Raw genomic sequence first — 23,368 nt, forward strand, 5'->3', positions numbered from 1 at the left:
GGGGAATTAACTTACATTTCTGGTCTGTGTGTGTGTGTGTGTGTGTGTGTGTGTGTGTGTGTAAGAGAGAGAGAGAGAGAGAGAGAGAGAGAGAGAGAGAGAGAGAGAGAAGGGCAGTTTAGCTTCTAAACCCTGTTCCTATTAGCATTTAAGTGCTGGTTTTTGGAATTAAAGTTTCAATGAACATAAATGCAACCTTTGGCAAGCTTCCATATAAGCAGGGGCGGGGGAGGGACCTTGTCTGATTTCCCCTGCATCAAAGCTTTTGTCCTCAAAGTTTAAATTGAAGCCTTCCCCCCATTTTTTCTGCAATTATTTTGATGGTCTGCTGTTTGATATAGGGCATTTCAATTAGTTGCAGGATTTTGCAAAGAAATTGCCAAGTGTATAGATATAATTTACTGGTAACCTGAAGACCTTGAAAAGTGGGTAGGGACTCAAGCTTAGTCTAGGACACAGCCAACACTCACATGGAAGTTGGATGAATACCAACAGACTCTCAACTGTATTGGCACTTATAACAATTAAGAAAGTCTATCTCCTGTCAGGAAGGCATTCAAATGAAGTGGCTATCATATTGATCACTGTTCCAAGCTGCTGATCTGAAGCTTAGCACTTCTACAGCAATAGCACGATAAGGACAAACATTCAGAGGGTTGCCCACATGGCTCCAAATTGGGGTTGCCACACTGCACCCGAAACCAGTGTTAGAAACTCAGATATATAAGCTAGGCACCAAGTGGCTCTTTAAACCAGGGTTACAGTCACCCAAACGGAATGCCTAGCTGCCATTTTTGGGCCAGACAGCTCAAAAGTAGCATTTTTCAAGACGACTTTTTGGTTCCTCAAATTCATTCTGATTGTGCTGATAAAATATAATGGATACAATTCTACAGGATGTGTTGCTAGTACAGTGGTACCTCAGCGTTACATACGCTTCAGGTTACATACGCTTCAGGTTACAGACTCCGCTAACCCAGAAATAGTACCTCAGGTTAAGAACTTTGCTTCAGGATGAGAACAGAAATCGTGCTCCGGCGGCAGCAGTAGAAAGCACCATTAGCTAAAGTGGTGCTTCAGGTTAAGCTTCAGGTTAAGAACGGACCTCCAGAATGAATTAAGTACTTAACCTGAGGTACCACTGTATGTGAAATCAGGAATGATCCAAGGATCCCCAGGCATGCACGTCCAGACATCTTAACTTCGTCTCAAGTGGCCGATAGCCAGGTGTAAATTGCACCTGGCGCCTGGAGAATTTCAAACACGGACCCAGACATGGGACACATATACCATGGTACCTCAGCTTACAGTCGCTTCAGGTTACAGATTCTGCTAACCCAGAAGTAGTACCTTAGGTTAAGAACTTCACCTCAGGATGAGAACAGAAATCATGGGCCAGTGGTGTGGTGGCAGCAGGAGGCCCCAATAGCTAAAGTGGTACCTCAGGTTAAGAACAGTTTCAGGTTAAGAATGGACTTCCAGAACGAATTAAGTTCTTAACCTGAGGTACCACTGTATTTAAATCACCCTCTAATCCAACCACAGAAAAGGCAGGGCAGTGGGAGACAAGGCTTTCTCCATATATTTCCTGCCCAGTCCCATCATTCCTGATGATGCTATCAGAAGGCTAGAGCATTATGGGGCCTAGAGATCTCTTTGTTACTAACCTCCAAGCCAGCCCTTCCTCTTTTATCCAAATTCACCTTACCAAGGCAATGAGCTGCCAAGACCGACTTGAGGCAATTGCCACACATACTTGTTGCAACATTAGTTGACATCACAAAGAGGTGGAAAGTGGCACAAGCATTCCATGGAAACAGATAGTGGGAAATTCTCAAGGCATTGTACACTGCTTCCCCAGGTCAATGGATGCTGAAGCAAGCGCATGTCAGCACATCCAGATCACAGTCCCAAGAAAATGTGGCTCCGATATAGGGCTGTGTGATAAATCGTTGAATGCCAGGTATTAAAACAACATTGTAGTGTTTCAACAAGTTAACACAGTGGTACATTGGTTCCCAAATGCTGGAAACGTTCCGGTAAGTGTTCCAGTTTTCAAACTTTTTCAGGAGCCAAACGTCTGATGCAGCTGTTGGCTATTGTTTCCGGGGTGCCTGCGCCAATCAGAAGCTGTGCCTTGGTTTTCGAACATTTTGGAAGTCATACAGACTACCGGAACAGATTAAGTTTGGCACTTTTGTTTTTGCTGTTGATTTTGTGTTTTGGGGGCTTTTTCGGTTAATTTGTTTTTGTGACTGTGTGGAACCCAGTTCAGCTACTGATTGATTGATTGATTGATTGTGTGTGACTGCAGAAATGGATAAAAGCCCCCCATCCAAACAATGACTATCATCAGTGTAGGTAAGGGGGGGGGGATTCTAAATCATCTACAATACTGTCTTATTTATTTTATAGTACAGTACATTCATTTTATGTCTCAATGGTCTCATTGGATAGTAAAATTCATGTTAAATTGTTGTTTTAGGGGTTGTTTTTAAAAGTCTGGAACAGATTAATCTGTTTTTCATTACTTTCTATGGGAAAGCACACCTTGGTTTTGGAACGCCTTGATTTTGGAACGGATTTCTGGAACGGATTAAGTTTGAGAACCAAGGTACCACTGTATACAGTGGTGCCCCGCAAGACGAATGCCTCGCAAGACAAAAAACTCGCTAGACGAAAGGGTTTTGCGTTTTTTGAGCTGCTTCGCAAGACGAATTTCCCTATGGGCTTGCTTCGCAAGACGAAAACGTCTTGCGTTTTTTGCAAGTTTGTTTCCTTTTTCTTAACACCGTTAATACAGTTGCGACTTGACTTTGAGGAGCAACTCATAGAACGCGGTGTGGTAGCCTTTTTTGAGGTTTTTGGTGATTTTTGAAGCTTTTCCAAAACTTTTCCGACACCGTGCTTCGCAAGACGAAAAATTCGCTAGACGAAAAAACTTGCGGAACGAATTTATTTTGTTTTGTGAGGCACCACTGTACTCCCTCCTAGCCAATAAGAAGTAAGGATAAGCCCTCACAAAAAGCAGCAAACTCTTCTAGCTTCACCTGTATCTTTCCACTTAGAACTCAGCTAATTATGCAGAGCCTGCTAACAATCCAGGAGGGACCCCCATGGCTAGACAATTAAAGATCCAGGGACAAAGTAAACGGAGAATGTAAACAAAGAACTGGAAAACACTTCTTTCTTTCCTCACACTGACCCCCCCCCCCCAAAAAAAAGAGAGAGTGGGAAGAGTTTTTATTTTATCTTCTGGTGGTTCCCCCTAAATAGTTTTTCCCCATATTAAAAATGAAGGTTTCTAAAATTTATTTAAAGGAGATTAAGTCTCTGCTTGCTTGCTTGCCCTCCTTCCCTCCCTTAAAAGGAAGAGAGATTTTAAAAAAGGAGAGATTGGTGGTATGGGGGCTTTTGCGGGGGGAGGGGGGCTTCTGTGGAGGACTGAATGGAGAGGAGAATGTTTAGCTGGCTGCCTTATACTGAAATGGGAGGTTGGGTACTATGTGAGAATGATGGGGAGGGGATTTGTCGGTAAGCAGTGCAAGCAAATGCATATCTACTCACAAGCAATCCCTACTGAAATCATCAAGACTTACTCCCAGGAAAGTAAAAGCAAGTTTAGTTGAACTCAGTGGGGCTTATACATGCATAGATTGAAACTATAAGTGGGACCTCTGAGTGGGGAAGCAGATGCAAGTTGGCTAGTAAATCACTTAAACTACTCTTAAATTAGTTGAAAATACATTAAATATATTATATGGAAGTTTACTTTATATTTTTTATTAAATCCACTACTTCCTTATATTTTAAGGCCCTCCACCGCCGCAGGGAGCCTCGTCAAGGCCCTCCGCTGCTGCGGGGAGGTACGGTGGGCCCCTTGCCACTGCAGGGAGGCCCAGCAAGACCCTCCACCACTGCCGATATATGGGGATATATTGTTATATTTAGCTGGTGTACATCGTGGTGTTGAAAACCAGATAGCACCCAGCCCTGCTTCTATGTTTCCCACTGTCCAGTAGATGCTGTTGCTTATAGTTGTGGCAGCATCCAGAACTCAATTCTGATGTTTATACAGTGGTACCTCAGGTTAAGAACTTAATTTGTTCCAGAGCTCCGTTCTTAACCTGAAACTGTTCTTAACCTGAGGTACCACTTTAGCTAATAGGGCCTCCCACTGCCATCGCCGCGCCACCACAGCACGATTTCTGTTCTCATTCTGAAGCAAAGTTCTTAGCCTGAGGTACTATTTCTGGGTTAGCGGAGTCTGTAACCTGAAGCATCTGTAACCTGAAGTGTCTGTATCCAGAGGTACCACTGTAGCTCCTCAAATCCTGCCTGAAACCCATTTTGCTTGTTTAAGTTAGGAAAAGTGGGTAATAGGGACACTCACAGATGGGGAAGGAACAAAGTTCAGGTCATCATGGACTTGGATTGAAACAGGCTCAGGGGTTTTAGAAACATTAAATTCAATTTCCAATCTCCAATCCCCCATCACTAAATATTATTTTAGTATTTTCCCATGGCTTCCCTTCTAGTTCATTTATTTAGCTCATAAAACTTAAAAGACCACTTGATTGTAAAAAGAAAGCCTCAACAGAGGGGAGTTGGAGCCCAACAATGGATAGAGGATACCCCAGGCGACTCTCACTCATTTTTTAAAAAAAGCTCAGTGGGAAAGGAGTTCCAAAAGGCAAACTGACTTTTAGAAGGCCACAAGTCAAAAGAGTTTCTGAATTTACTGGCTTAAAGGAACTTTAGTTTAAAAATACCTTTATGGCCTTAGCTCTTGACCACAATGCTAAAATATAATGCTGACACAGTGGGGAGAAAAACGCTTCAGATATGTAGGAAGGATGTACAGTTTCTAATTATGGCGTCACCAGAGATGGAGAAGCTATATTCAGAGATAGAGAATGAACTTCCTTTTCTCCACAGAGGCTTCATTATTGGAGAAAATCCCAAAGTAAAATTGCTCAAAGCCTCCATCCTGAAAAAAAAAAAAATTTTTTACCTTGGACTATAAAAATAAATGCTTGCAGGCCAAGTAGTCATCACTTTAAAGCTTAGCATATGGTAATTGTATCCACATGGCGAGATAGATGGCTGCCTGGAACCTCTAACCACATGGTAAAACTACCATTGTTACCAAGGCTCAATAATCTGGGAGAAATGGAGAAGTAACAGGATGGTAGGGAGAAATGACACACGGGAACCTTTTAAATGGCTATCTGGCAATTGCCAGTTATTTGTGACTACCCTAAGGATTTCATTTCTAATTTAAGAGGTGTAGGAATTCAAGCATACCAATAAGACACATTCGCTGACTTGAAAGCCCTTCCCCTCTTCCTGGATGCCTATCGGCTGGTTTTGATTACTCAGTGCTGAGAAGGTACCAGGGGAAGCTAGTCAATGGGGACAAATGGGGCACTGCTCCAACAACTTCATTCTGCCCTCAGCCAGCTCCCTCCTGCCTGCATCCTTACTTGGGACACAGAAGGAAGCAGGGAGCTCAGTGCATGTGCAGTGGCAGAGCCAATCCAAAGCTCCTGGCATTGCGTCCTCACCAAACTCTCCGCTGCCTTATCCCCCCCTTTCTCAGTAATCGGAAGTGACAAATGGCACTAGGAAGAAAGGGGACCAGCCATCACTGCATCCACCATGACTGTTACAACCATTCCAGGGAGTGGCCCTCTCTCTGTCAGCTTAGTTTAGTGTTGCCAACCAGCACTGGAAGGCACTCTGCCCATTCTCTGAAATATCCTCTTCTTATGAGACGACTGATCCTTCTCCCTGAATGCTGGCTTTGGGCTGAGCCCCAATGAGCCATGGCTCATATTACCCTGACATTGAGACATAGCACGCCAACTAAATATGGCTCCTGCTCTGTTTTCTTGTGAAACCGCAAGCAAGCTATGGGTGGGGTCTAAAGTGCCATGAATGATGATCTCCTTTCAACACCCCCTTCCAACAGCATCCTCTGCTGCCCCACAAAGCCACCCCCACCACAACGCTTCTGAAGCAACATCCTATAATGCCCAATGGACTCTCACCAGCAGGAAATAAAGCCCCTTCCACTTGAACGGAAACACTTTCCACTCAAAACACTGGAGAGAGTAGGTTGGATCCTGGCCATTGTTTAACTTATCCAGTCATCACTTTTACATTCTACAAAGCCAAATGCTTCAACTGTGAAAGAGGATTACAGTTCCTTGTTAAACATTAAGTATTACAACTAGTACAGCAAAGCTGAATTGATTTAAAGCTTTTGTTAATTATTGATTGGGAGCAAATCCTAATTGATTGGATTGACGGTTAAGGGGACTTTTTTGGGGGGTTGAGGTTCTTTGCCTTCTGGAAGATAACTGTGATAAGGGGCGGAAGAGAAAAAGAAAAAAGGTCTTTCCAACTAACAGGCATTCGTGCATGCATCCATTCATCCATTCATTCATTTCCCACTCCAATTTATTTCTTAAAAAGTTGCTTTTGCTGGAGGAGGATGCCTCCAAATCAAATGTGCAACTTTTGGTTCATAATGCCCTTGTAGAGGGAAAGACTGATAACTGGAGAAGGGAGGTGAAGCGGAAAGCTAATGAATCGGTACTTGGAAGAGACATTTGAAAAACTAGAGCCAGAGTTACATACTTATTTAACTGCTAAGAGCTTGTAAACACAAAATTATACTTTTCACTTAATGTGGGCAGCTTGTATGATCCTGGCATTGCTATTGTGTTGAGGATGGGAATGGTTCCCCATGCTCGCTATGACTGAAAGGTAGGGGTCCCTGGCCTGTGTCTATTAATAGACCTCAAGTCCAGTGTGGTATCTGTGACGTTGTACTGAAGGAAGTGGCAGGCCAGCATACCAGGTTGAATTGTAGAGTTGGAAGAGATCCTGAGGATCATCTGTCCAAGCCCCTGCAGTGCAGGAATATGCAGCTGTCCCATACGGGGATCAAACCTGCAACCTTGGGGTTATCAGCAGCATGCTCTAACCAGCTGAGTTATCATGTTGGCCTCAGAATCTTTTTCAGGCACAGAATGGAGGTGGGTGCCCAACATTAGTTCCTGCATTTGGCAAGCAGTAGGAAGCTTCTGGATTGACCAGGACTGAGAAAAATACTATTGGCCCAGTCTGAAGAGGAGTACCTTTTCTTCCTCATAGCATTGCAATAGGTTATATATATATATATATATATACATATATATATATATATATATATATATATATATATATATATATATGCTTTCGTAGATTTTCACGGGTACAGGAATGCAGGTTTTGGTGTCTTCGGGTGTCTTCCCGTGTAAGAGTTTGGGTGTCTAGGCGACATTTCGACGAGGTCTCACTCGTCATCTTCAGGCTGGTGCTTTCGGCTTCTTGTTACTAGAACAGAGCAGGATCTCAGTGTTTGAGTTCCTATAAATACTGTTGAGGGGGTGTGGTGTATAGCCTCCAACGTTCTGGGCAGAGAGGAAGTTCCCAGGTTAGTGTGCCTTTTCTTCTTTTGTTCATTAATTACTTGAGGGATATCCCTCATATATATATATGGGGGAGGGGGCGCGGGGGGCGCTGTGGGTAAAACCTCAGTGCCTAGGACTTGGCGATCGTATGGTCGGTGGTTCGAATCCCCGCAGCAGGGTGAGCTCCCGTCCTTTGGTCCCAGCTCCTGCCCACCTAGCAGTTCGAAAGCACTCTTAAGTGCAAGTAGATAACTAGGGACCGCTTTATAGTGGGAAGGTAAACGGCGTTTCCGTGTGCTGTGCTGGTGCTGGCTCGCCAGCTGCAGCTTCGTCACGCTGGCCACATGACCCAGAAGTGTCTTCGGACGGCGCCGGCTCACGGCCTCTAGAGCGAGATGAGCACGCAACCCCAGAGTCGGACACGACTGGCCCGTACGGGCAGGGTTACCTTTACCTTTACCTATATGGGGGAGGAGTCCTATAATGCATCTATTATTAATTATTATTATTAATTATTACTACTACTACTACTACTATTACTACTACTACTACATTTTAACCAAACACATATTGAGTCAGGCCCAGACCTTTTTAGAGAGCAGGCCAACTATGCCCTCTCCTCTATACATGCACATAAGTTCTGCCTCAATTCATGAGCATAGTATAAGAACCTCTCCACTGTTATCATCTCCAGACTTTGCAGAAAAGTCAAATGCTTATGTTGTGACTAAGAGGATTGAAGATCCTAGATAAATATTTGAAAGCTCACCTTCATTGTTCTTATATGATTTCCCTGCTACCATGCTCTGCTTCTCAAAGATTTTAATGGCTCCCTTTTTGCATTAAAAAGACAGATGCTGTCATTTTTCTTTGGCAACATATAACAAGAAAAGCACAAAGATATAATCTAATACCGTATTATGTCATATTTAGACATATCATTGACTGTTGGCATCCAGCTTGGAACCAGGAAGATATTTATGCCGACTATAAGAGCTCTTCAAAAGGCTACGTCTGCTAAAATCACTTTAAGAAAATATTACACATGACATCACCAATCAGTGACTACACTGACTCAGGGCAATTACTGCTAATCAACTTAGACTATATCTGTGTAGTTATTTTTAGATGTTTTATTGATGTTGATCAAGAAAGCCTACTGTAGCACATCCTTTAACCTAGTTGTCGTGATGGTCAATTATTTCAGAGGTATGGCAGCTTGTTCCTCTCCATGCTATGTTCTTTCATTCATGTTTGAATTTTCAGTACTATTATTTCAAGCTTATTGTTAACAAGACATATTAATCCATTGCCGAGCAAGATCTGCCCCTTCTGGGGGTTTTCTGTACATGGACTCACACTTAGCCAGTCTGAACAACTTTCAAGGAGTGTAGTGAGGCTATATTCATGCATCATAGATTTTACTATGATGCAAAAATTTTGCCTACACAGTCCCTTACGGACTCACTGTTAAGACCGTGCTCATAGAGGACAATCTTACTCGGCTACAAGTGATTGCCAAAGAAGAAAAAGCTAGGGATTGAACCTGGAATCTTCTGCATGCATAACAGATGATCTACCACTGAGCTATTGTCCTTCCCTATCTAAGCAAAATGTGGCACATGGGCCTAATGTTGTAAACCTAGAAACAAATAATTGTGGAGTTGGAGGGGACCTCATCTAGTCCCTCTGCCATGCAGGAACATGCAGCCATCCCATACATACAGGGATCAAACCTGAAACCTTGGCATTATCACCACCACACTTGAACCAACTGAGCTGTCCAGGCTGACTTAAGAATGAACCAAGTGAAAGAGAACTGCACAATCTTAAAACACACACACACACACACACACACACACACACACACACACACAAACTCAAAACCAATGGATAACTGAAAAAGATTAACAGACAAAATGCTGCTACTGCTTTTTTTTTTTAATCCTCTTCTTAAAATGACTTGCTGATGCTTAAGGTAAGTCTATGTGGTATTTGTAATATTCCCTCCCAAAGATGTAACTCAGAAATTAAAAGACACAACAGTGCAAAGTTTTGCCCTTGATTTGCCTAACCTGCTATTGCTATAAATAATCCTTTTCCAGCAGCAGCTGCCCCGATTATTATTTCTTAAAAGGCAAACAAAAGGCTATTTACCTCTCACGCTGCTCCACCTGGCTCTCTTGCATTAGTAGCCAGGCCCCATCTTAAATCTGTGATCTATTGTTCTTGCATGAGCACACTTCAAATGAAATACAGTCTGTGGTCTCCGTTCAGGGCGCAGCGGAAGCTGACACCAGGTAATGCAGTCAAGACCTTTCCTTATCACTGTATCAATTACCAACCGTACCCACTCATTGAAACAAAGCAAGTTCAAAGGGCTAAATCTCTGTGTCCTCCTGGCTTCTGAACGCTACACTGTACCTTAACCGTGTTGTTTATTCCCTAGTAATCAATGTCACCAAATTCAAGAGCTTCTACCTCCCCCAGGTAAGAGTTTAGTGAGGCAGAAGAAGAGCAAAGAGTTCTCTTTGCAAAAGTGATTCATTCATGAGAGCTTTAATGGACTGGGTGGGTTTTAGAGGTAGACAGTGGGAATCTGCTTTCAATTAACTGTGTCTTATTTATGCCTCTTCCCAAACTGTCGCCACACAAGGCAAGTTGCCCCTCTTAACTAAGTAACAGGATAATGTGCAACCTCCGGGAGAGGGCTTGGTAAAAAGTACACTCTCCGGGTAAAGCAAGTACACAATGCTCTAGGGAACACAGCAGATTTTAAACAAAACTGGGGTTTGATCATGTATTATGCTTGGAGCCTTTCCCCCTCCACACAGGAACACACAGAGTTTTATTCCTCAAACAACAGCAAGAGTCAGAGGAAAGCTTTTGAGCCATGCAAAGTTTAAAGTGTTGGTTGTCAAGGCATGCAATTTTGAACTTTTCAAGCACCTTCCCCAAAGTTCCGCAGAATTTATACGTTTTTTAAAATGGGCAGGATTTTCTGGGCCAGGTTCAGATGTAACAACAAACTATGGGTTGTTGTTACATGAACAAGCCAGCAAGAGCCTTGGACTTGTGTGCTTCCCCGTTCTCTTTGCATGAAATGGAAGGAGATCTAAAAGCGTCCATTCTTGTTGTGTTAAAACCACCATTTGTGGAAAGCCAGTATACCAAAACATAATTGGAGCAAATCAGTAGTTTTACTGAATCTTGGGCAGCAGAGGGGGTTGCCTTCTGAAAACCACACAACATCACAATAGCTTTCCAACTGTGTTCTGGTGAATCCTGAGTTTCCTTAGAAGCTTACTGAGGTAGTGATGGTGGCAAATTTCCCGAAAAGAGTTTGCCCACCACTGATGACCTTTCCCGTGCAAATGAGCAGCTGTATGGGAGCATTATATTGCTAATAAGCCTAGCTAGCTCTCCTTGAGATTTACTGTTCAATCTTGGAACGTGACCCAGGATCCACTACAACATGGTTGGAAAATCTGTAGCCCTCCAGATTTATTTATTTATATGATTGATCTATTGCAGGGGGTGGTGGTGTTGAAATGAAGCACATAGGAAAAGCCCATGAAAATAACACAAATCCCTGAATGACATATTAGTTGTTGGGTGCCAGTCAGCATAGTCAATGGGTCGGGGATGATGGGAGTTATACAATACACAATATTTCCCAGCAGACAAGCCAATTTGGAATGGTCTCCATTAAGCTGCTAAACTTGAAAGTGTACAGGATGGAAGGCAGCTCAGGATACCAGATTTTGCTGCTTATAACTGCAAAATGCAATGACAGCTTTCAAAAAATCTGGGAGAGGTGGATAATGAAAAATATACCATGAGGCCTTTTGCATGACTAAGCACAGAACCATTAAGCACATAGTGATGAGTGTTCAAACTGAACTCACTCCAAAAATGCTTCTATCTGAAAGAGCTTCACCAGACTCAACCAAAGACACTGCCAGTTTCTCACCTTTCATTTCTTTCTTGCTTTCCCTCTTCCCCTGACTCCAGTATCTGGCAAACACTGAGGAACAGTCACTTCATCACCATTTTTCCTGTCAAGTAAGCCACAGGGCGAGTTCCCTCAACAGTTAGGATTCCATAATAATGCAAAACGAACCTCATGATTAGCAATACTCAAGGAGGATTATAGTCTCTTTTCTGCTCGCCTAGTCCCTACTGCCCATTCCTGACTTGTTTTCCAAACATATCTGGCAAGTGGCTTATTAACTATCAGGTACTGTAATGGAACTATATTTGTATGTCCAGAAAAATTAAAATAAGACCCAAATGTGGATGCCAGGGGGGATATAAAGATGACTTACAGCACAGGGCATTCATAAAGTTGGGCATTCAGAAGTATCAGATAGTCAGTGTATGGAAATGTTCAGAACTATAAGGAACTAGGAAAACTGGAGTGAATATATGAACTGGAATGAAAAGCAGTTTGTCTGGGTCTAGGTTAAGATAACCTCCTAAGCCAAACCTTGGCTTTGCTTAGCACAGCAGCAAAAAAGGAGCAAAGTTTCTGGGAGCTCTCCTTTGAGAATCTGCATCTTTGCACTAATCCAAGGTTGGGCTTGAGGCAGCCCATAGCTCAATGGTCCTTGATTGATCCCAAATTCTGGAAAGACACCACCAGTCAAAAAAGATCATACTGATCTGGAGGAACCAAAGGACTCTCTCAGTGTAAGACAGCTTCCCATATTCTTACCGGGTCACTTCAACGCCATACATTTAAAGCACTCTTACACCACTTGAACAGTTACAGCTTCCCCCAAAGAACCCTGGGAAACCTAGTTTGTTAAGGGTGCTGGGAACTGTGTGCAGGCTCCCCTAACAGTTCTCTGCACCCTTAACAAACTACAGTTCCTGTGATTTTATGGCAGAGGCCATGACTGTTCAAGTGGCATGAGAGTGCTTCAAACAGGAACATTTTAGGTGCATCTCTGAAACCTCCTGCCATGATGTCTTTAGGCCTATATGCTGAACCTCATGTATAATCCCCTGAGCAGAAGGCATTCCAGGAACTATTCAAGTCCTGTCCTACCATCACTGCCAACTTTTAGTTGACATGCTTTTATTCAGGTTTTAGGCATTGCAGGAAGGTAAGGCAGGGCTGGACTTTCTTTCCAATCTTTCACATCATTAAAAAAACAAAACCAATCCCCTCTTCTCCTGGTTTCTCAGGCTTTGTTAGGAAGGAATCAAGTGTCTCGCTTTAGAAAAACCTGAAATATTGGAAACCCAAGCATGCGACAAAGTGTACCATGTGCTTAAACAGTTTGCTTCTCAATATTTGTTCCACATGGTTACAGCTTTTTGTTGTTCTACTGCAGAACAATGAAGAGGTGACAGTGAAACCTTTCAGCTGCAAGTCAAAAAATAAATGAAGGTTTTAGGGAGTCTCCGGAAAGGAAGAATGTGGTACCTCCAATTCCTTCTCGGTATGGTTTATTTAATTTGGAGCATTCCCATCTTTCCTTTCTCTCCAGAGCCTCTGCTTCCACTTCCGCTGCCATCCGCTCTTCTCCCCAGGGCAAATAATTAGGAAGCATTGGATGCCAGAAGGCTAGCTTTCTACTCATTGCAATGCAGTTCAAATTAAGTGCTTCCTTCTGGAATATCCTGGAATTAAAAGAGGAAGCTCTTTAATGGCGAAATGTATTAGACTGTGAAATAGACTCCTCGCTCCCCCAGGGCAGGGCCTGCTTAAGAAAGTTAAAGCTTGCTGGAAAAAAATGTGCTTTAGGGAGCTACACTGAAGGCACAAAAGGCAAAGTTCCAAATGATGGGAGTAATTATTTTTTAAAAAATCCACTGAGTTGGCTTGGAAATTCGATAGATAGATAGATAGACAGACAGACAGACAGACAGATAGACAGATATGTAGATAGATAGATAGATAGATAGATAGATAGATAGATAGACAGACAGACAGACAGACAGACAGATAGATATGCACATTCGATAACAGCCATCACATTGCAGTTTCACCGGTAGAAAGTTATGGGGCAGCTTTCTGCAATGAAGATTGCCAGCAGCAGCAACAACAACAAAAGCACAGAACCAAAGAAACTGCCTTATTCCAAATGGTACATTTAGTAGTGGCTTTTCAGGGCTTAAAACTTAAGATGTTACCAAGTCTACCCAGAGATACCAGGGGCAGAACCTGGGATCCTCTGCATGGCTAGTATGTGCTCTACCACTGACCCACAGCTATTTCCCATTGCCTGGTCTGGCCAAAATTTGGCTTAGGTACGGAATGCAAAAGACATAGATCACAAAACATGTAGATTGCCAGAAACAGTCCCCAAACTCTCCCAAAGACCTGCACACAATCTAGCTCTAGCTGCAGCACTGTGGAAATAAAAGGTGCACACTTCCCATGCCCTGTGTCCTCGGAGATGCCCGATAGGAACAGCCAGTTGTACCACCTTCCCAGATTGAAGAACTGGGCCAAAACCAAGAAAATGAAATTTCAATAGGGACAAATGTATGGTTCTACACTTAGGCAGGAAGAACCATCTGCCAGTAGTACCTGTGAAAAGGATCTAGAGGTCTTACTAGACCACAAGCTTAACATGAGTCAACAATGTAATGCAGAAGCAAACAAAGATCATGCTATTCTAGGCTGCATCAATAGAGGCATAGTCTCCAGGTCAAGGAAAGTCATAGTACTGCTCCATTCTGCCTTAGTCAGACCACACTGGGAATACTGGACACCAAATTTGAAGAAGAATCTTCAAGCTGGGATGTGTACAAAGAGGGTGACCAAGATGATCAAGTCTGGAAACCAAGCCTTGCGAGAAATGGTTGAGAGAGCTGGGTACATTTAGCCTGGAGAAGAGGTGACGGAGAAGAGATATGATAGCCATCTTCAAATACCACAGGGAAGATGGAGCAAACTTGTTTTTTCGTGTTCCAGAGGGAAGGACCAGAACCAATCGCTTCAAGTAACAAGAAAGGAGATTCCGACTAAACATCAGGAAGAACCAGTGGCGTAGCGTGGGTTGTCAGCACCTGGGGCAAGGCAAGTAATTTGCGCCCCCTAACCCGTGGATTTGCGCCCCCTAACCCGTGCATTTGCGCCCCCTAACCCTAACCCCCAGATGTTGTGCCCGGTGCGGCCGGCCCCCCCTGCACCCCCCACGCTATGCCACTGGGAAGAACATTCTGATGGTAAGATCTGTGTGACAGTGGAATGGACCCCCTTAAAGGTGGTGGACTCTCCTTCATTGGGGGTTTTTAAGCAGAGGTTGGGTGGACAACGACCATGGATGGTTTAGTTGAGATTCCTGCATAGCAGGGAGTTGGACCTCAGAGTCGCTTCCAACTCTACAATTCTATGATTCTATGAAATCTGTTTTGATGGACTGGAAACCAAACCACCTACTTTCCTATTATTTCCTTTGTAAGTTTCTCCTTAATGTTGTTGTTTTTTAAAAGAAAATAAAAAAAATAAAAACAACCCATTAGAGTAACAGAAGCAACTTTTTAATATCTGCTAAATATAATGTTTAATTAGTTTTCTAAATGCATATGCCATTAGCTAACCATTAGGGATAATGTACCCATCTTCCTTTGCAGAATCAGAGAAACCACTGATTTAGTTAGACAGATTCTGAAAGGTAATTTGGCTGAATAAGTGTATTTGTATCATAATTAACTGAGCAAAGTTTTTTTTCAATAAAAAAACATTTCTGCTAGTGGCAAGGCGTAATTTATTCTGAAAGCTTTCTCCAATTCTACTGGCTCATTCATGCCATTTCAGACTTTTTTTAAAAAAATAACAACACGGTGTCTCTGAAATACAGACTCTTCTGAAACTTCATTTAAAAGTCCTGTTGTTGAGAAAATTCTTTGAGCAATATAAAGCAAATGCCCAGAAACATGTTTTGTAGGACCAAGGTGAGAAAGACACAGATCATGAGTATTTAGAGCAGTGGTACTCAAAGGGTGTGGCAGAAGAGAATGGCAAGTGTGGCGGAAAGATTCAAGGGCAATCAAATAAACATTTGAACATATCAGTGCAGTTATGGTATAGTGTAGTATTAGGCTAGGCTAGGGAGAAATTGATGAGATGAGTTTGCCTGTCTCAGATCCAACTTAATATAAATGAAATTACCCAGCAAAAGCAAGCTCACACCTCCCATTGAGTTTCCATACATAGTTAAGGTAAACATGCAAGGGGCTTTTTAAAAATTATACTTTGGGAATGATTCCTGTAGGTCACTATTTTATACTTTCTGGGTGTCCCGTGGTCGTATTATAAAGTAATTGCGTGCAATGTTATAAATCAAGCACTGCTAGGAGTTGCTTCCTTTTGTTTTCCAATATATTTCTTATCAATAAAAAAACACCTGCAGTGGCAGATTTTTATTATGAAAGTGTGGCGCAGAGAAAAAAGTCTGAGAACCACTGCTTTATAGAGTCTGGGGCGGATACCAACGTGCACTCCTACTAAACCCTTCCTCCAAAGTTCTGCAGGGTTCTGAAAGCACCACTGAGGCAAGAGGGAGAGACCAATTTCCTGATATTTCCCTAACCTCCTCCCACACTATCCCTCAAACTTGCCAGGCCTCTTAAGACAAACAGAAGGCATAAAATGCATTCTCTTGCCCCATCCACTCCTCCTGTCCTCCACCACCACCCTGGAATGACAAGCTTTTTAAAAATAAAAAATAAAAATGCCGTAACAGTTTTAAGATTTCTAGGAGATAATAATAAGCTTGCATCAAGACTAAGGACACAAAACAAGAGTTCCTGGAAGGATGCCTTGAGACCTAAAGACATAGCAGATCTCCTCTCTGCCTGCAGAGGGATCCAGCCTCTCAAGGGGTAGAAAACCCTGCTGCCCTTGCCCACTTCACTGCTGGCACTTCAATGGCAGTAACATCTACGGAGTGAAACCTCCCATTCCCCCCACATCTGCCTGGAAGGGGGGAAGGGAGCAGAACAGCTCTGGAGCTGGCAGAGTTGTGCCACTGGAAGAAAATATAAAGGGAAAATACATGTCTGAAGGGGAGGGCAGAGGAGTGAATTGGAGAGTGAGACAGAAAGACAACAAGAAATCTTCCCTGCCAGACTGAGCTTGGATTGGGCAGTTCTGCTTGGTCGAAACAAAATAAAAAAATTCCTTCCAGTAGCACCTTAGAGGCCAACTAGGTTTGTTATTGGTATGAGGTTTCGTGTGCATGCACACTTCTTCTGCTTGGTTTTTCTCTTCACTGTGCCCAAGGATATTCTTAAATTAGTCTTCAGTTTGTCCTGTTGGTTTCAATGAGACTAAAGCATGACTAGCTTAGACTCAATCCAGCCCAGTCTCTGATCACAGAATGGAATAGCTAGTGGCCTTTCTAGATTCTACCATGGCTTCTGCTTGAGCACCCAAAGTGAAGATGGATGCAACTTTCAGCATCAAAAGTGATTAATACCTCCAGCACATTGTTTGGAAGGGCTTTTTGTTGTTAAGCTGCATCCTGTAATGTTTGTACACAACAGATGCCATAATATCATTAGGAGATCATACGGTTGCAATCGCAACTACTAACTGCCTGAATTAATAACAGTTTCAAATTAATGAAGCTTGGGGCATCATTGCCATCCTTCATGAACATACATTATGAATCTCTAAAAGTAAATTCCCATCAGTGGATCATTAACAGGGAAATACCATTTTTGAACCAATCAATAACATGAATCAGCTTTTCAAAAGGCACTTGTGCAGGTTTTATTCAAAGAAATAGAATACCAGACGAACAGAGCAGGTACCCTTATTAACCTCTTAATGCAGAACCATATCCAGGAAACTCTACCAGCCTTGCATTCAAACAGCCAGTACAGGCACCTGGAGCCACAGTCCACACTTCCACCCCATGACTCAACCTGCACTCTCAGCAGCATCTCCTCCTCCTCCAAGCAGCCCCAGGTTTTCCTAGCTGGAAGCATCAAGGAAACCACTGCATGGGCTGTTTTCAGATTTTGCTTTGGCAGTGACTGCTCTTGCCTGTAGCTGGAAGAGATAACGGTAGGGAAAATCACAGATGAAGCCAGAGAGAGAGAGAGGAAAAGGAAAAGCAGCTCGTACAGTGAATGCCTTGTTTTCTCTGGCAAAGAAAAGCTGTGGTGGCTGCTAGGGTGAGTGGCTGGCAGCAGTGACAGGGAATCTCAACTTGCCAAAAGCACAAGGCTAGGAGGCGGCTCTCCAGCTGGAGAGCCTAGTCCTGGCAGAGCTGGAGACCAACCCAGGAGCAGAGAAGTTGCAGTGCGCTCAGTATCTGGCTGCCCTTATGGGGACTCTTAGCTGGTTGAGCCCTGTTGCAACATATTCTCTTTAGCTGCCTATGCTCCCTGCTGGAACAAACAAACAACAGTCCAGAATAGAGATGTTCCTGTAGGGTGCTAAGGTACTCGAATGGATGAAGGAACTAATGTGCAAACAAGTATAAGGTAACTAATGTGTAGACAAGCTTCAAATTGGCAAGTCAGCCAAAATAGTTTGCTTCCTCCTGACACTAATGCCCAAGCTCTGTACAATATATTACTATTTAGATCACCCCATTGATTTTGGCATGTTATCTTTAAACAGTACTTAAGACTATGGTCTGGAATTTGAGACTCTTGGATTCACAAACTGAACCCAGTCTTCTAGGAATGCATATGGTATAGTGGTACCTTGGGTTACCTACGCTTCAGGTTACAGATGCTTCAGGTTACAGACTCCGCTAACCCAGAAATATTACCTCGGATTAAGAACTTTGTTTCAGGATGAGAACAGAAATCGTGCTCCGGCGTCGCGGCAGCAGCGGGAGGCCCCATTAGCTAAAGTGGTGCTTCAGGCTAAGAACAGTTTCAGGTTAAGAACGGACCTCCGGAACGAATCAAGTACTTAACCTGAGATACCACTGTATTTAAAATTACATACGCACAGGCTGGGTAGCATGCAGGCTGTTTAGCCACAATTCAGTATTTCTCATGTCTCAATATATGTCCATACCTTATTTATTTAAGTTTATATAAACATCAAAGAGACAGATTATCTGCTTTAACCTTTGGAGTTCAGCTCTCTTTACTCCTACATTCTAGATCACTAGATACTGGTTGAAGTTTGAAGGTGGTATTTGTTTATGGATGAAAACAAATAGCAACTTGCTGAGAAATAAATGTGCTTGAGTGAAAAATTTACATAATATTGGGCATCTACATAATTTATTCTATTATGGACTTGGAAGAGTTTTGCTTTCTACAATGTGACATTTCAGGGTGTTTTTTGGCTCATACAAAGTAAATCATATATCCAGTTAAAACCTAAAGCCCTTCTTGCAGCAGAAACTGTACCCAACAATAGTAACCACAGGCTAGGTCAGTGTCCACTAGGTCTTCTAAGGGTTTGGTATACAAATACTAGTTTCCACTTATCCTACCATAACCTAGTATGTAGATACAAGACTAATGTGAACCATCAGTCCATGTGACAAACCTAATTTAATAAAGTGGTCTGCCCTATCGATCATGTCCCACTGAATTCAGGATTTCACATAAAAGTGTTGGCTTTTCAATCTTCATATTTCTTGCCATCCAAGGGATCTTTGGTCATAACAAAACTCATCAAGAGATACACCAAAATAGTTAAGTGATAAAGGATTGGGGGCTGGAATTCTGAGGAGGAAACAGAGCCCAAGAACATTATTTTCTCCCACCACCACAACAAAACTTGAAAAATTGTTTAAAACAATTGAGCCCAATCAGATCATGAGACCACCCCCATTAAACTGGGAAGAGGGCCTTTTAAAAGTGAGGTGGTGGGACCCACCCGAGGCATGACAACCTGAGCATGAAACCAACATCTGATATTTTTATATTCTTTGGGTCTGTCCAGGTTTCTGCACTCTGTGCCCTACAGCGGGTTGGTTCTTCCCTGTCACAACCAGGGATCCACATATGCCTTTCCCCATAGAAGTTGTCTATGTCCTGGGAGAAGGGCCCTGTGTCCCTGTTGGCTAAGGATACTGCATCTGCGGTGAGGAGCAGGGTTTTCACTGCAAATTGCCCTGAGGATACGGAACAACCAACCTTGTATGGTTCGGAACTCTGCTGTGCTTTTAAGCTTTGCAGAAAGGACGCTAAGCCGGCCTCTTCCAAAGTGCCTATGGCTCTTGAACAAGCTTCTAGATCTTTACTGCCATATTGTTGTTGCTGGAAAAAGAGTATTGCTTTTCTTTAACGGAACATTGTTTATGAGACTGTGATCTTAGATTTTGTGATATTATGACTGGTATTGGTTTACTGTTTAACTTTCTTAGAAGTTGCCTCCAGTCTTGGAGAAGCAAGAAACAAGTGCTTGAAACAAACATCCCCATCATTATCTATGCCATTTAAAGGAAGTCAATTGTGTGTCCAAAGTCTATTTTCTCTGCCTTTAAAGTGCAGGTCATAACCCAAGTGAAAATTCCAAAACAGTTTGCCACAAGGGAAATGCAAGTGTACTGAAACAGTGATTTTAATCACTTACAGATGATGTGACTTCAAGGCACCCAGCTACCCCACAGAAGAGGCTGCCTGCTGCAACTCTGCACGAGACCAAGTTCTGGCCTTCTAAGAACAGTGACTCATGCAGAAACACTGGGTTTGGACTCATCCGAAGGCAGGTAATTCTTACTCCAACACATTTAAGCCGTTTAAAGGAGTAAAGGTCATGAAGCGTGCCTCCAATTTTAACCGAGGAATAAAAGTGGGCCACACAGCCAAAAGAAGCCTGACAATGCCAGACCTGCATGTTAGAATCAAGCCTCCAACTAAAACCATAAAAAACAATGGATGATTTAGAGCACACCGTGGGGAAGGGATGAGAGCCTTGTCCCTACCACCATGTAGGCTTTTGCCAACTGGAGCTCCAAGAACAGAAGAAGCCTTTGCCAGAGGAAAATGTGGCTACTTGGGGAAGAGAGAACACAGGTAAGCAAAGAGTTCAACTCTCACTACCATTCACGCTGCATTTTTAACTGCCCTCTGTCCTGCCCTTGTTTTTAAGAATTCACTGCAAGTCCTATCAAGTCATGCCATCACTGCAACTAGTTTGATCCTCAGCTTGCAGGAAAAGTGAAGTAATGATTGACTTACACCAAGACTGGGGAATCTGTGGCCTTCCAGATATCACAGGACTAAAATTCCAATTATCCCCAATGCTGGTGAGGGCTGATGGACACTGGAGGGTTCTCCACCTCCAAAGGAAATCACACATTTCCATGAGCCTCCTCTTACCAAACCAGACTGACATCTCAAACAAAAAAACTCCCACCCTGTATCCACTTTTAACCTGGCCCTTGACTTTACCAGTGAACTGACTTTACTGTCTGCTCTCATTACCATTTCCCAGAAGTGGAGATTATAATATATGTTAGGCTCTTTCTTTCTTCCAGCATGGGGGGGGGGAAGGGGAGACGACATTGAGAGAGACCATTTAAAAAGGGATTTGTTCAGCTAAAAGAAGCTAAGGACACACGGCACTCGTGCATTCAGCACTCTGTAATACGGTTTGAAAACATGCGTTGTCTAGGTTGTCACCCTGACTGACAAATGGCTTTCTCCTCCATTAATATTCACAGGGGATGCTTCTTTTTAGCATCATGTGTAAAAACAGCCTGGCACTTTTCAAAATGGTCTGCAAATAAACCACTTGATGCCAAACTGCTGAATATAGATGTGGACCAGATCTGATCATGTAAGCCAAGATCATCAAGATCTAAGCAGATCTTGCACAACAAAAAAAATTCCCTTCATCCAGAGGAATTCCTTTCCTGTTAAAATTAAGAGAAACTTTGCATGCAACACATAAGTAACCAGAATCTCCTAGGATATTTAGCCATGGGGTGGAGCGGGGGAACAGTATCACCACATCAGTAATACAGTCCAATATTGAACAGAAGATACACTTACTAAATTAATCCATACTAGTATAATGAATTAAAAGCATTCTGTAGCACAAAGCAAGCATAGCTGGTGACCACTGGCAACACATGGCCTTGTGGAATGACTGTGTAAGGAGAATTCCAGTTGCAAGTAAAGAACCAATATTTTACAGTACAGCAGAGATTTAACTACCGGTATATGTCACTGATATGTTTATGAAGTTATACATAGTTTAGTTTTCGTCATAAAAGCAAATAATTAAAAAAAATATTAAAAGCATTCCACACAACGGCTATTTCTGTCTTCCAACTTTAACAAAGGAAGACCTATACAAGGTGTGTTTTCTACGATCAATAGCTGTTATTATGAATCCCTACTGCAGAAAAAGTTTATTACTAAATCGAACATGTCTCCAGAATACTCAGTGGCTATAGGCCTTGTTTGTACCTAAAGCTATGAAGGGAAAGCTTAGTCTGAACGCGAGCCCTATCTATAGTTGCTGCAGCCTGAAACAATACGCAAGCTGAAACACAGCTTTTCTTCAAAATTCACATATATGCTGTGCTGTTCACCAACCAAATAATATTTAGGAAAATGCCTAAAAGAGGGGAAGGGTGCACAAAATAAATATATTGGTTAAGTTAATACACAGATGTGTATTAGTGGGAACTGCTTGCAAAACTGTGTAGTCAAAACTATATATAAAACTTGTGTGCTATAATAAAGTCACTAAAATGCTAAAATAGGGATCTTTAAAAACAAGTAACAAATTGCAGCAAAATTCAGAGAACTGAATTTAAGATTGGCCATTATTCACTCAGGATTTAGCACAAGGCAATTAATAAGCAGTTTCGGTAGCTTCTCCCCCCCCCCCCAACTTGGTTTTGACCCAATGGTGGGCTGTTGACTTTAACACCAATGATTCCTGGTCCACCAACTGGTTAATTTAAATTAGGGGCGGGGAACCTCCAGCCTGGGGCTAAATTTGGCCCAATGTGGCCCTCAATAACTTCCTATGTGGCCCTTGGGACTCTTCCCAGGCCATGCCTCCTTCTGAGGCCACAGCCCTTCCCGGTACTATTCGACACCCTCCTCAAATGCCTTGAACTGTGCCTGGTTGACTGAATGGAGGATGATGACGTGTGTAGGAACTTCTAGTTTTTGTGGTGCTGGAATGTACAAAGTACAAATGTAAGAGTCATATTTGTGTCTCCCACCCCATTTTTTTCACCTCTGGTCCTGCCCACCAATAGGATCTGGCCTCCCCATAAGGTTGCCCATAAGGTAACTGGGGCCCTCGGGCTGAAAAAGATTTCCCACCTCCGTTGGTGAAAAGCCTTATTCACAGTAGAACAATATCTGCCTATAGTAATTATTCTATAGGGGTGGGGAAACTCAAGGGAAACCTTCCTGGTGCAGGGGCCACATCCCAGACGTAGGTAGGGCCAAAGGCAAAAGTAGACAACAAGTGTGACTCCCGCCATTGCAAAATAGGCTACTTTCAGGCAACACAAAAGTCAGAAGTATCAACACACAACCATCCATCCTGTTAAGGCAAGCAAGCAGTACAGTGGTACATCGGGTTCAGAGCTTAATTCATTCTGGAGGTCTGTTCTTAACCTGAAACTGTTCTTAACCTGAGGTACCACTTTAGCTAATGGGGCCTCCCAATGCCGCCGCCGCACGATTTCTGTTCTCACCCTGAAGCAAAGTTCTTAACCCAAGGTACTATTTCTGGGTTAGCGGAGTCCATAACCTGAAGCGTCTGTAACCCGAGGTACCACTGTATCACCACAGCTTGCCTTCTCTGGAAGGAGCAACAGTGAATCACGGGAGCCCAGAGAGCAGTCTATAGTGGTGCAGTCCAGGCAAGTGGAAAGCTGCCCTGAAATGCTAGCGACTTTGAATAAACCAAAGATGCATTACAATCCGAGCACAAGCCATATTTCTTTTCTCTAACCTTCAGTATGGATTAGAGATAAAGGCTTTTT

At 42.9% G+C, this 23,368-nt stretch overlaps 1 protein-coding gene and 1 long non-coding RNA gene across 8 annotated transcripts in view; one reads left to right on the plus strand and one right to left on the minus strand.

Annotated features, from left to right (window-relative positions):
- The window catches only part of RET (ret proto-oncogene), a 115,297-nt gene that overhangs the window by 64,189 nt on the left and 27,740 nt on the right, over positions 1–23,368 (minus strand). For 2 of the 5 annotated variants that reach the window (XM_081191295.1, XM_081191296.1), the window contains one exon: positions 12,898–13,094. The exons of 1 other annotated variant lie outside the window; for it this stretch is intronic. In XM_081191295.1, coding sequence (XP_081047421.1) covers positions 12,898–13,094 — 197 coding nt within the window. Of the gene's footprint in view, positions 1–1,667; positions 1,751–12,897; positions 13,095–23,368 lie in introns of those variants that run through there. 2 more of the 5 variants (XM_081191300.1, XM_081191299.1) reach the window with 2 other exon arrangements.
- Positions 1,827–23,368, plus strand: part of LOC308585598 — a 38,398-nt gene continuing 16,856 nt past the window's right edge. Inside the window, exons 1-3 of one of the 3 annotated variants that reach the window (XR_014007515.1) lie at positions 1,827–1,963; positions 19,983–20,116; positions 21,074–21,184. This is a non-coding gene — a long non-coding RNA (uncharacterized lncRNA). Of the gene's footprint in view, positions 1,964–19,982; positions 20,231–21,073; positions 21,185–23,368 lie in introns of those variants that run through there. The other 2 variants (XR_014007514.1, XR_014007516.1) reach the window with 2 other exon arrangements.

Source organism: Podarcis bocagei, assembly GCF_964188305.1.
Source record: "Podarcis bocagei genome assembly, chromosome: 4".
NCBI lineage: Eukaryota > Metazoa > Chordata > Lepidosauria > Squamata > Lacertidae > Podarcis > Podarcis bocagei.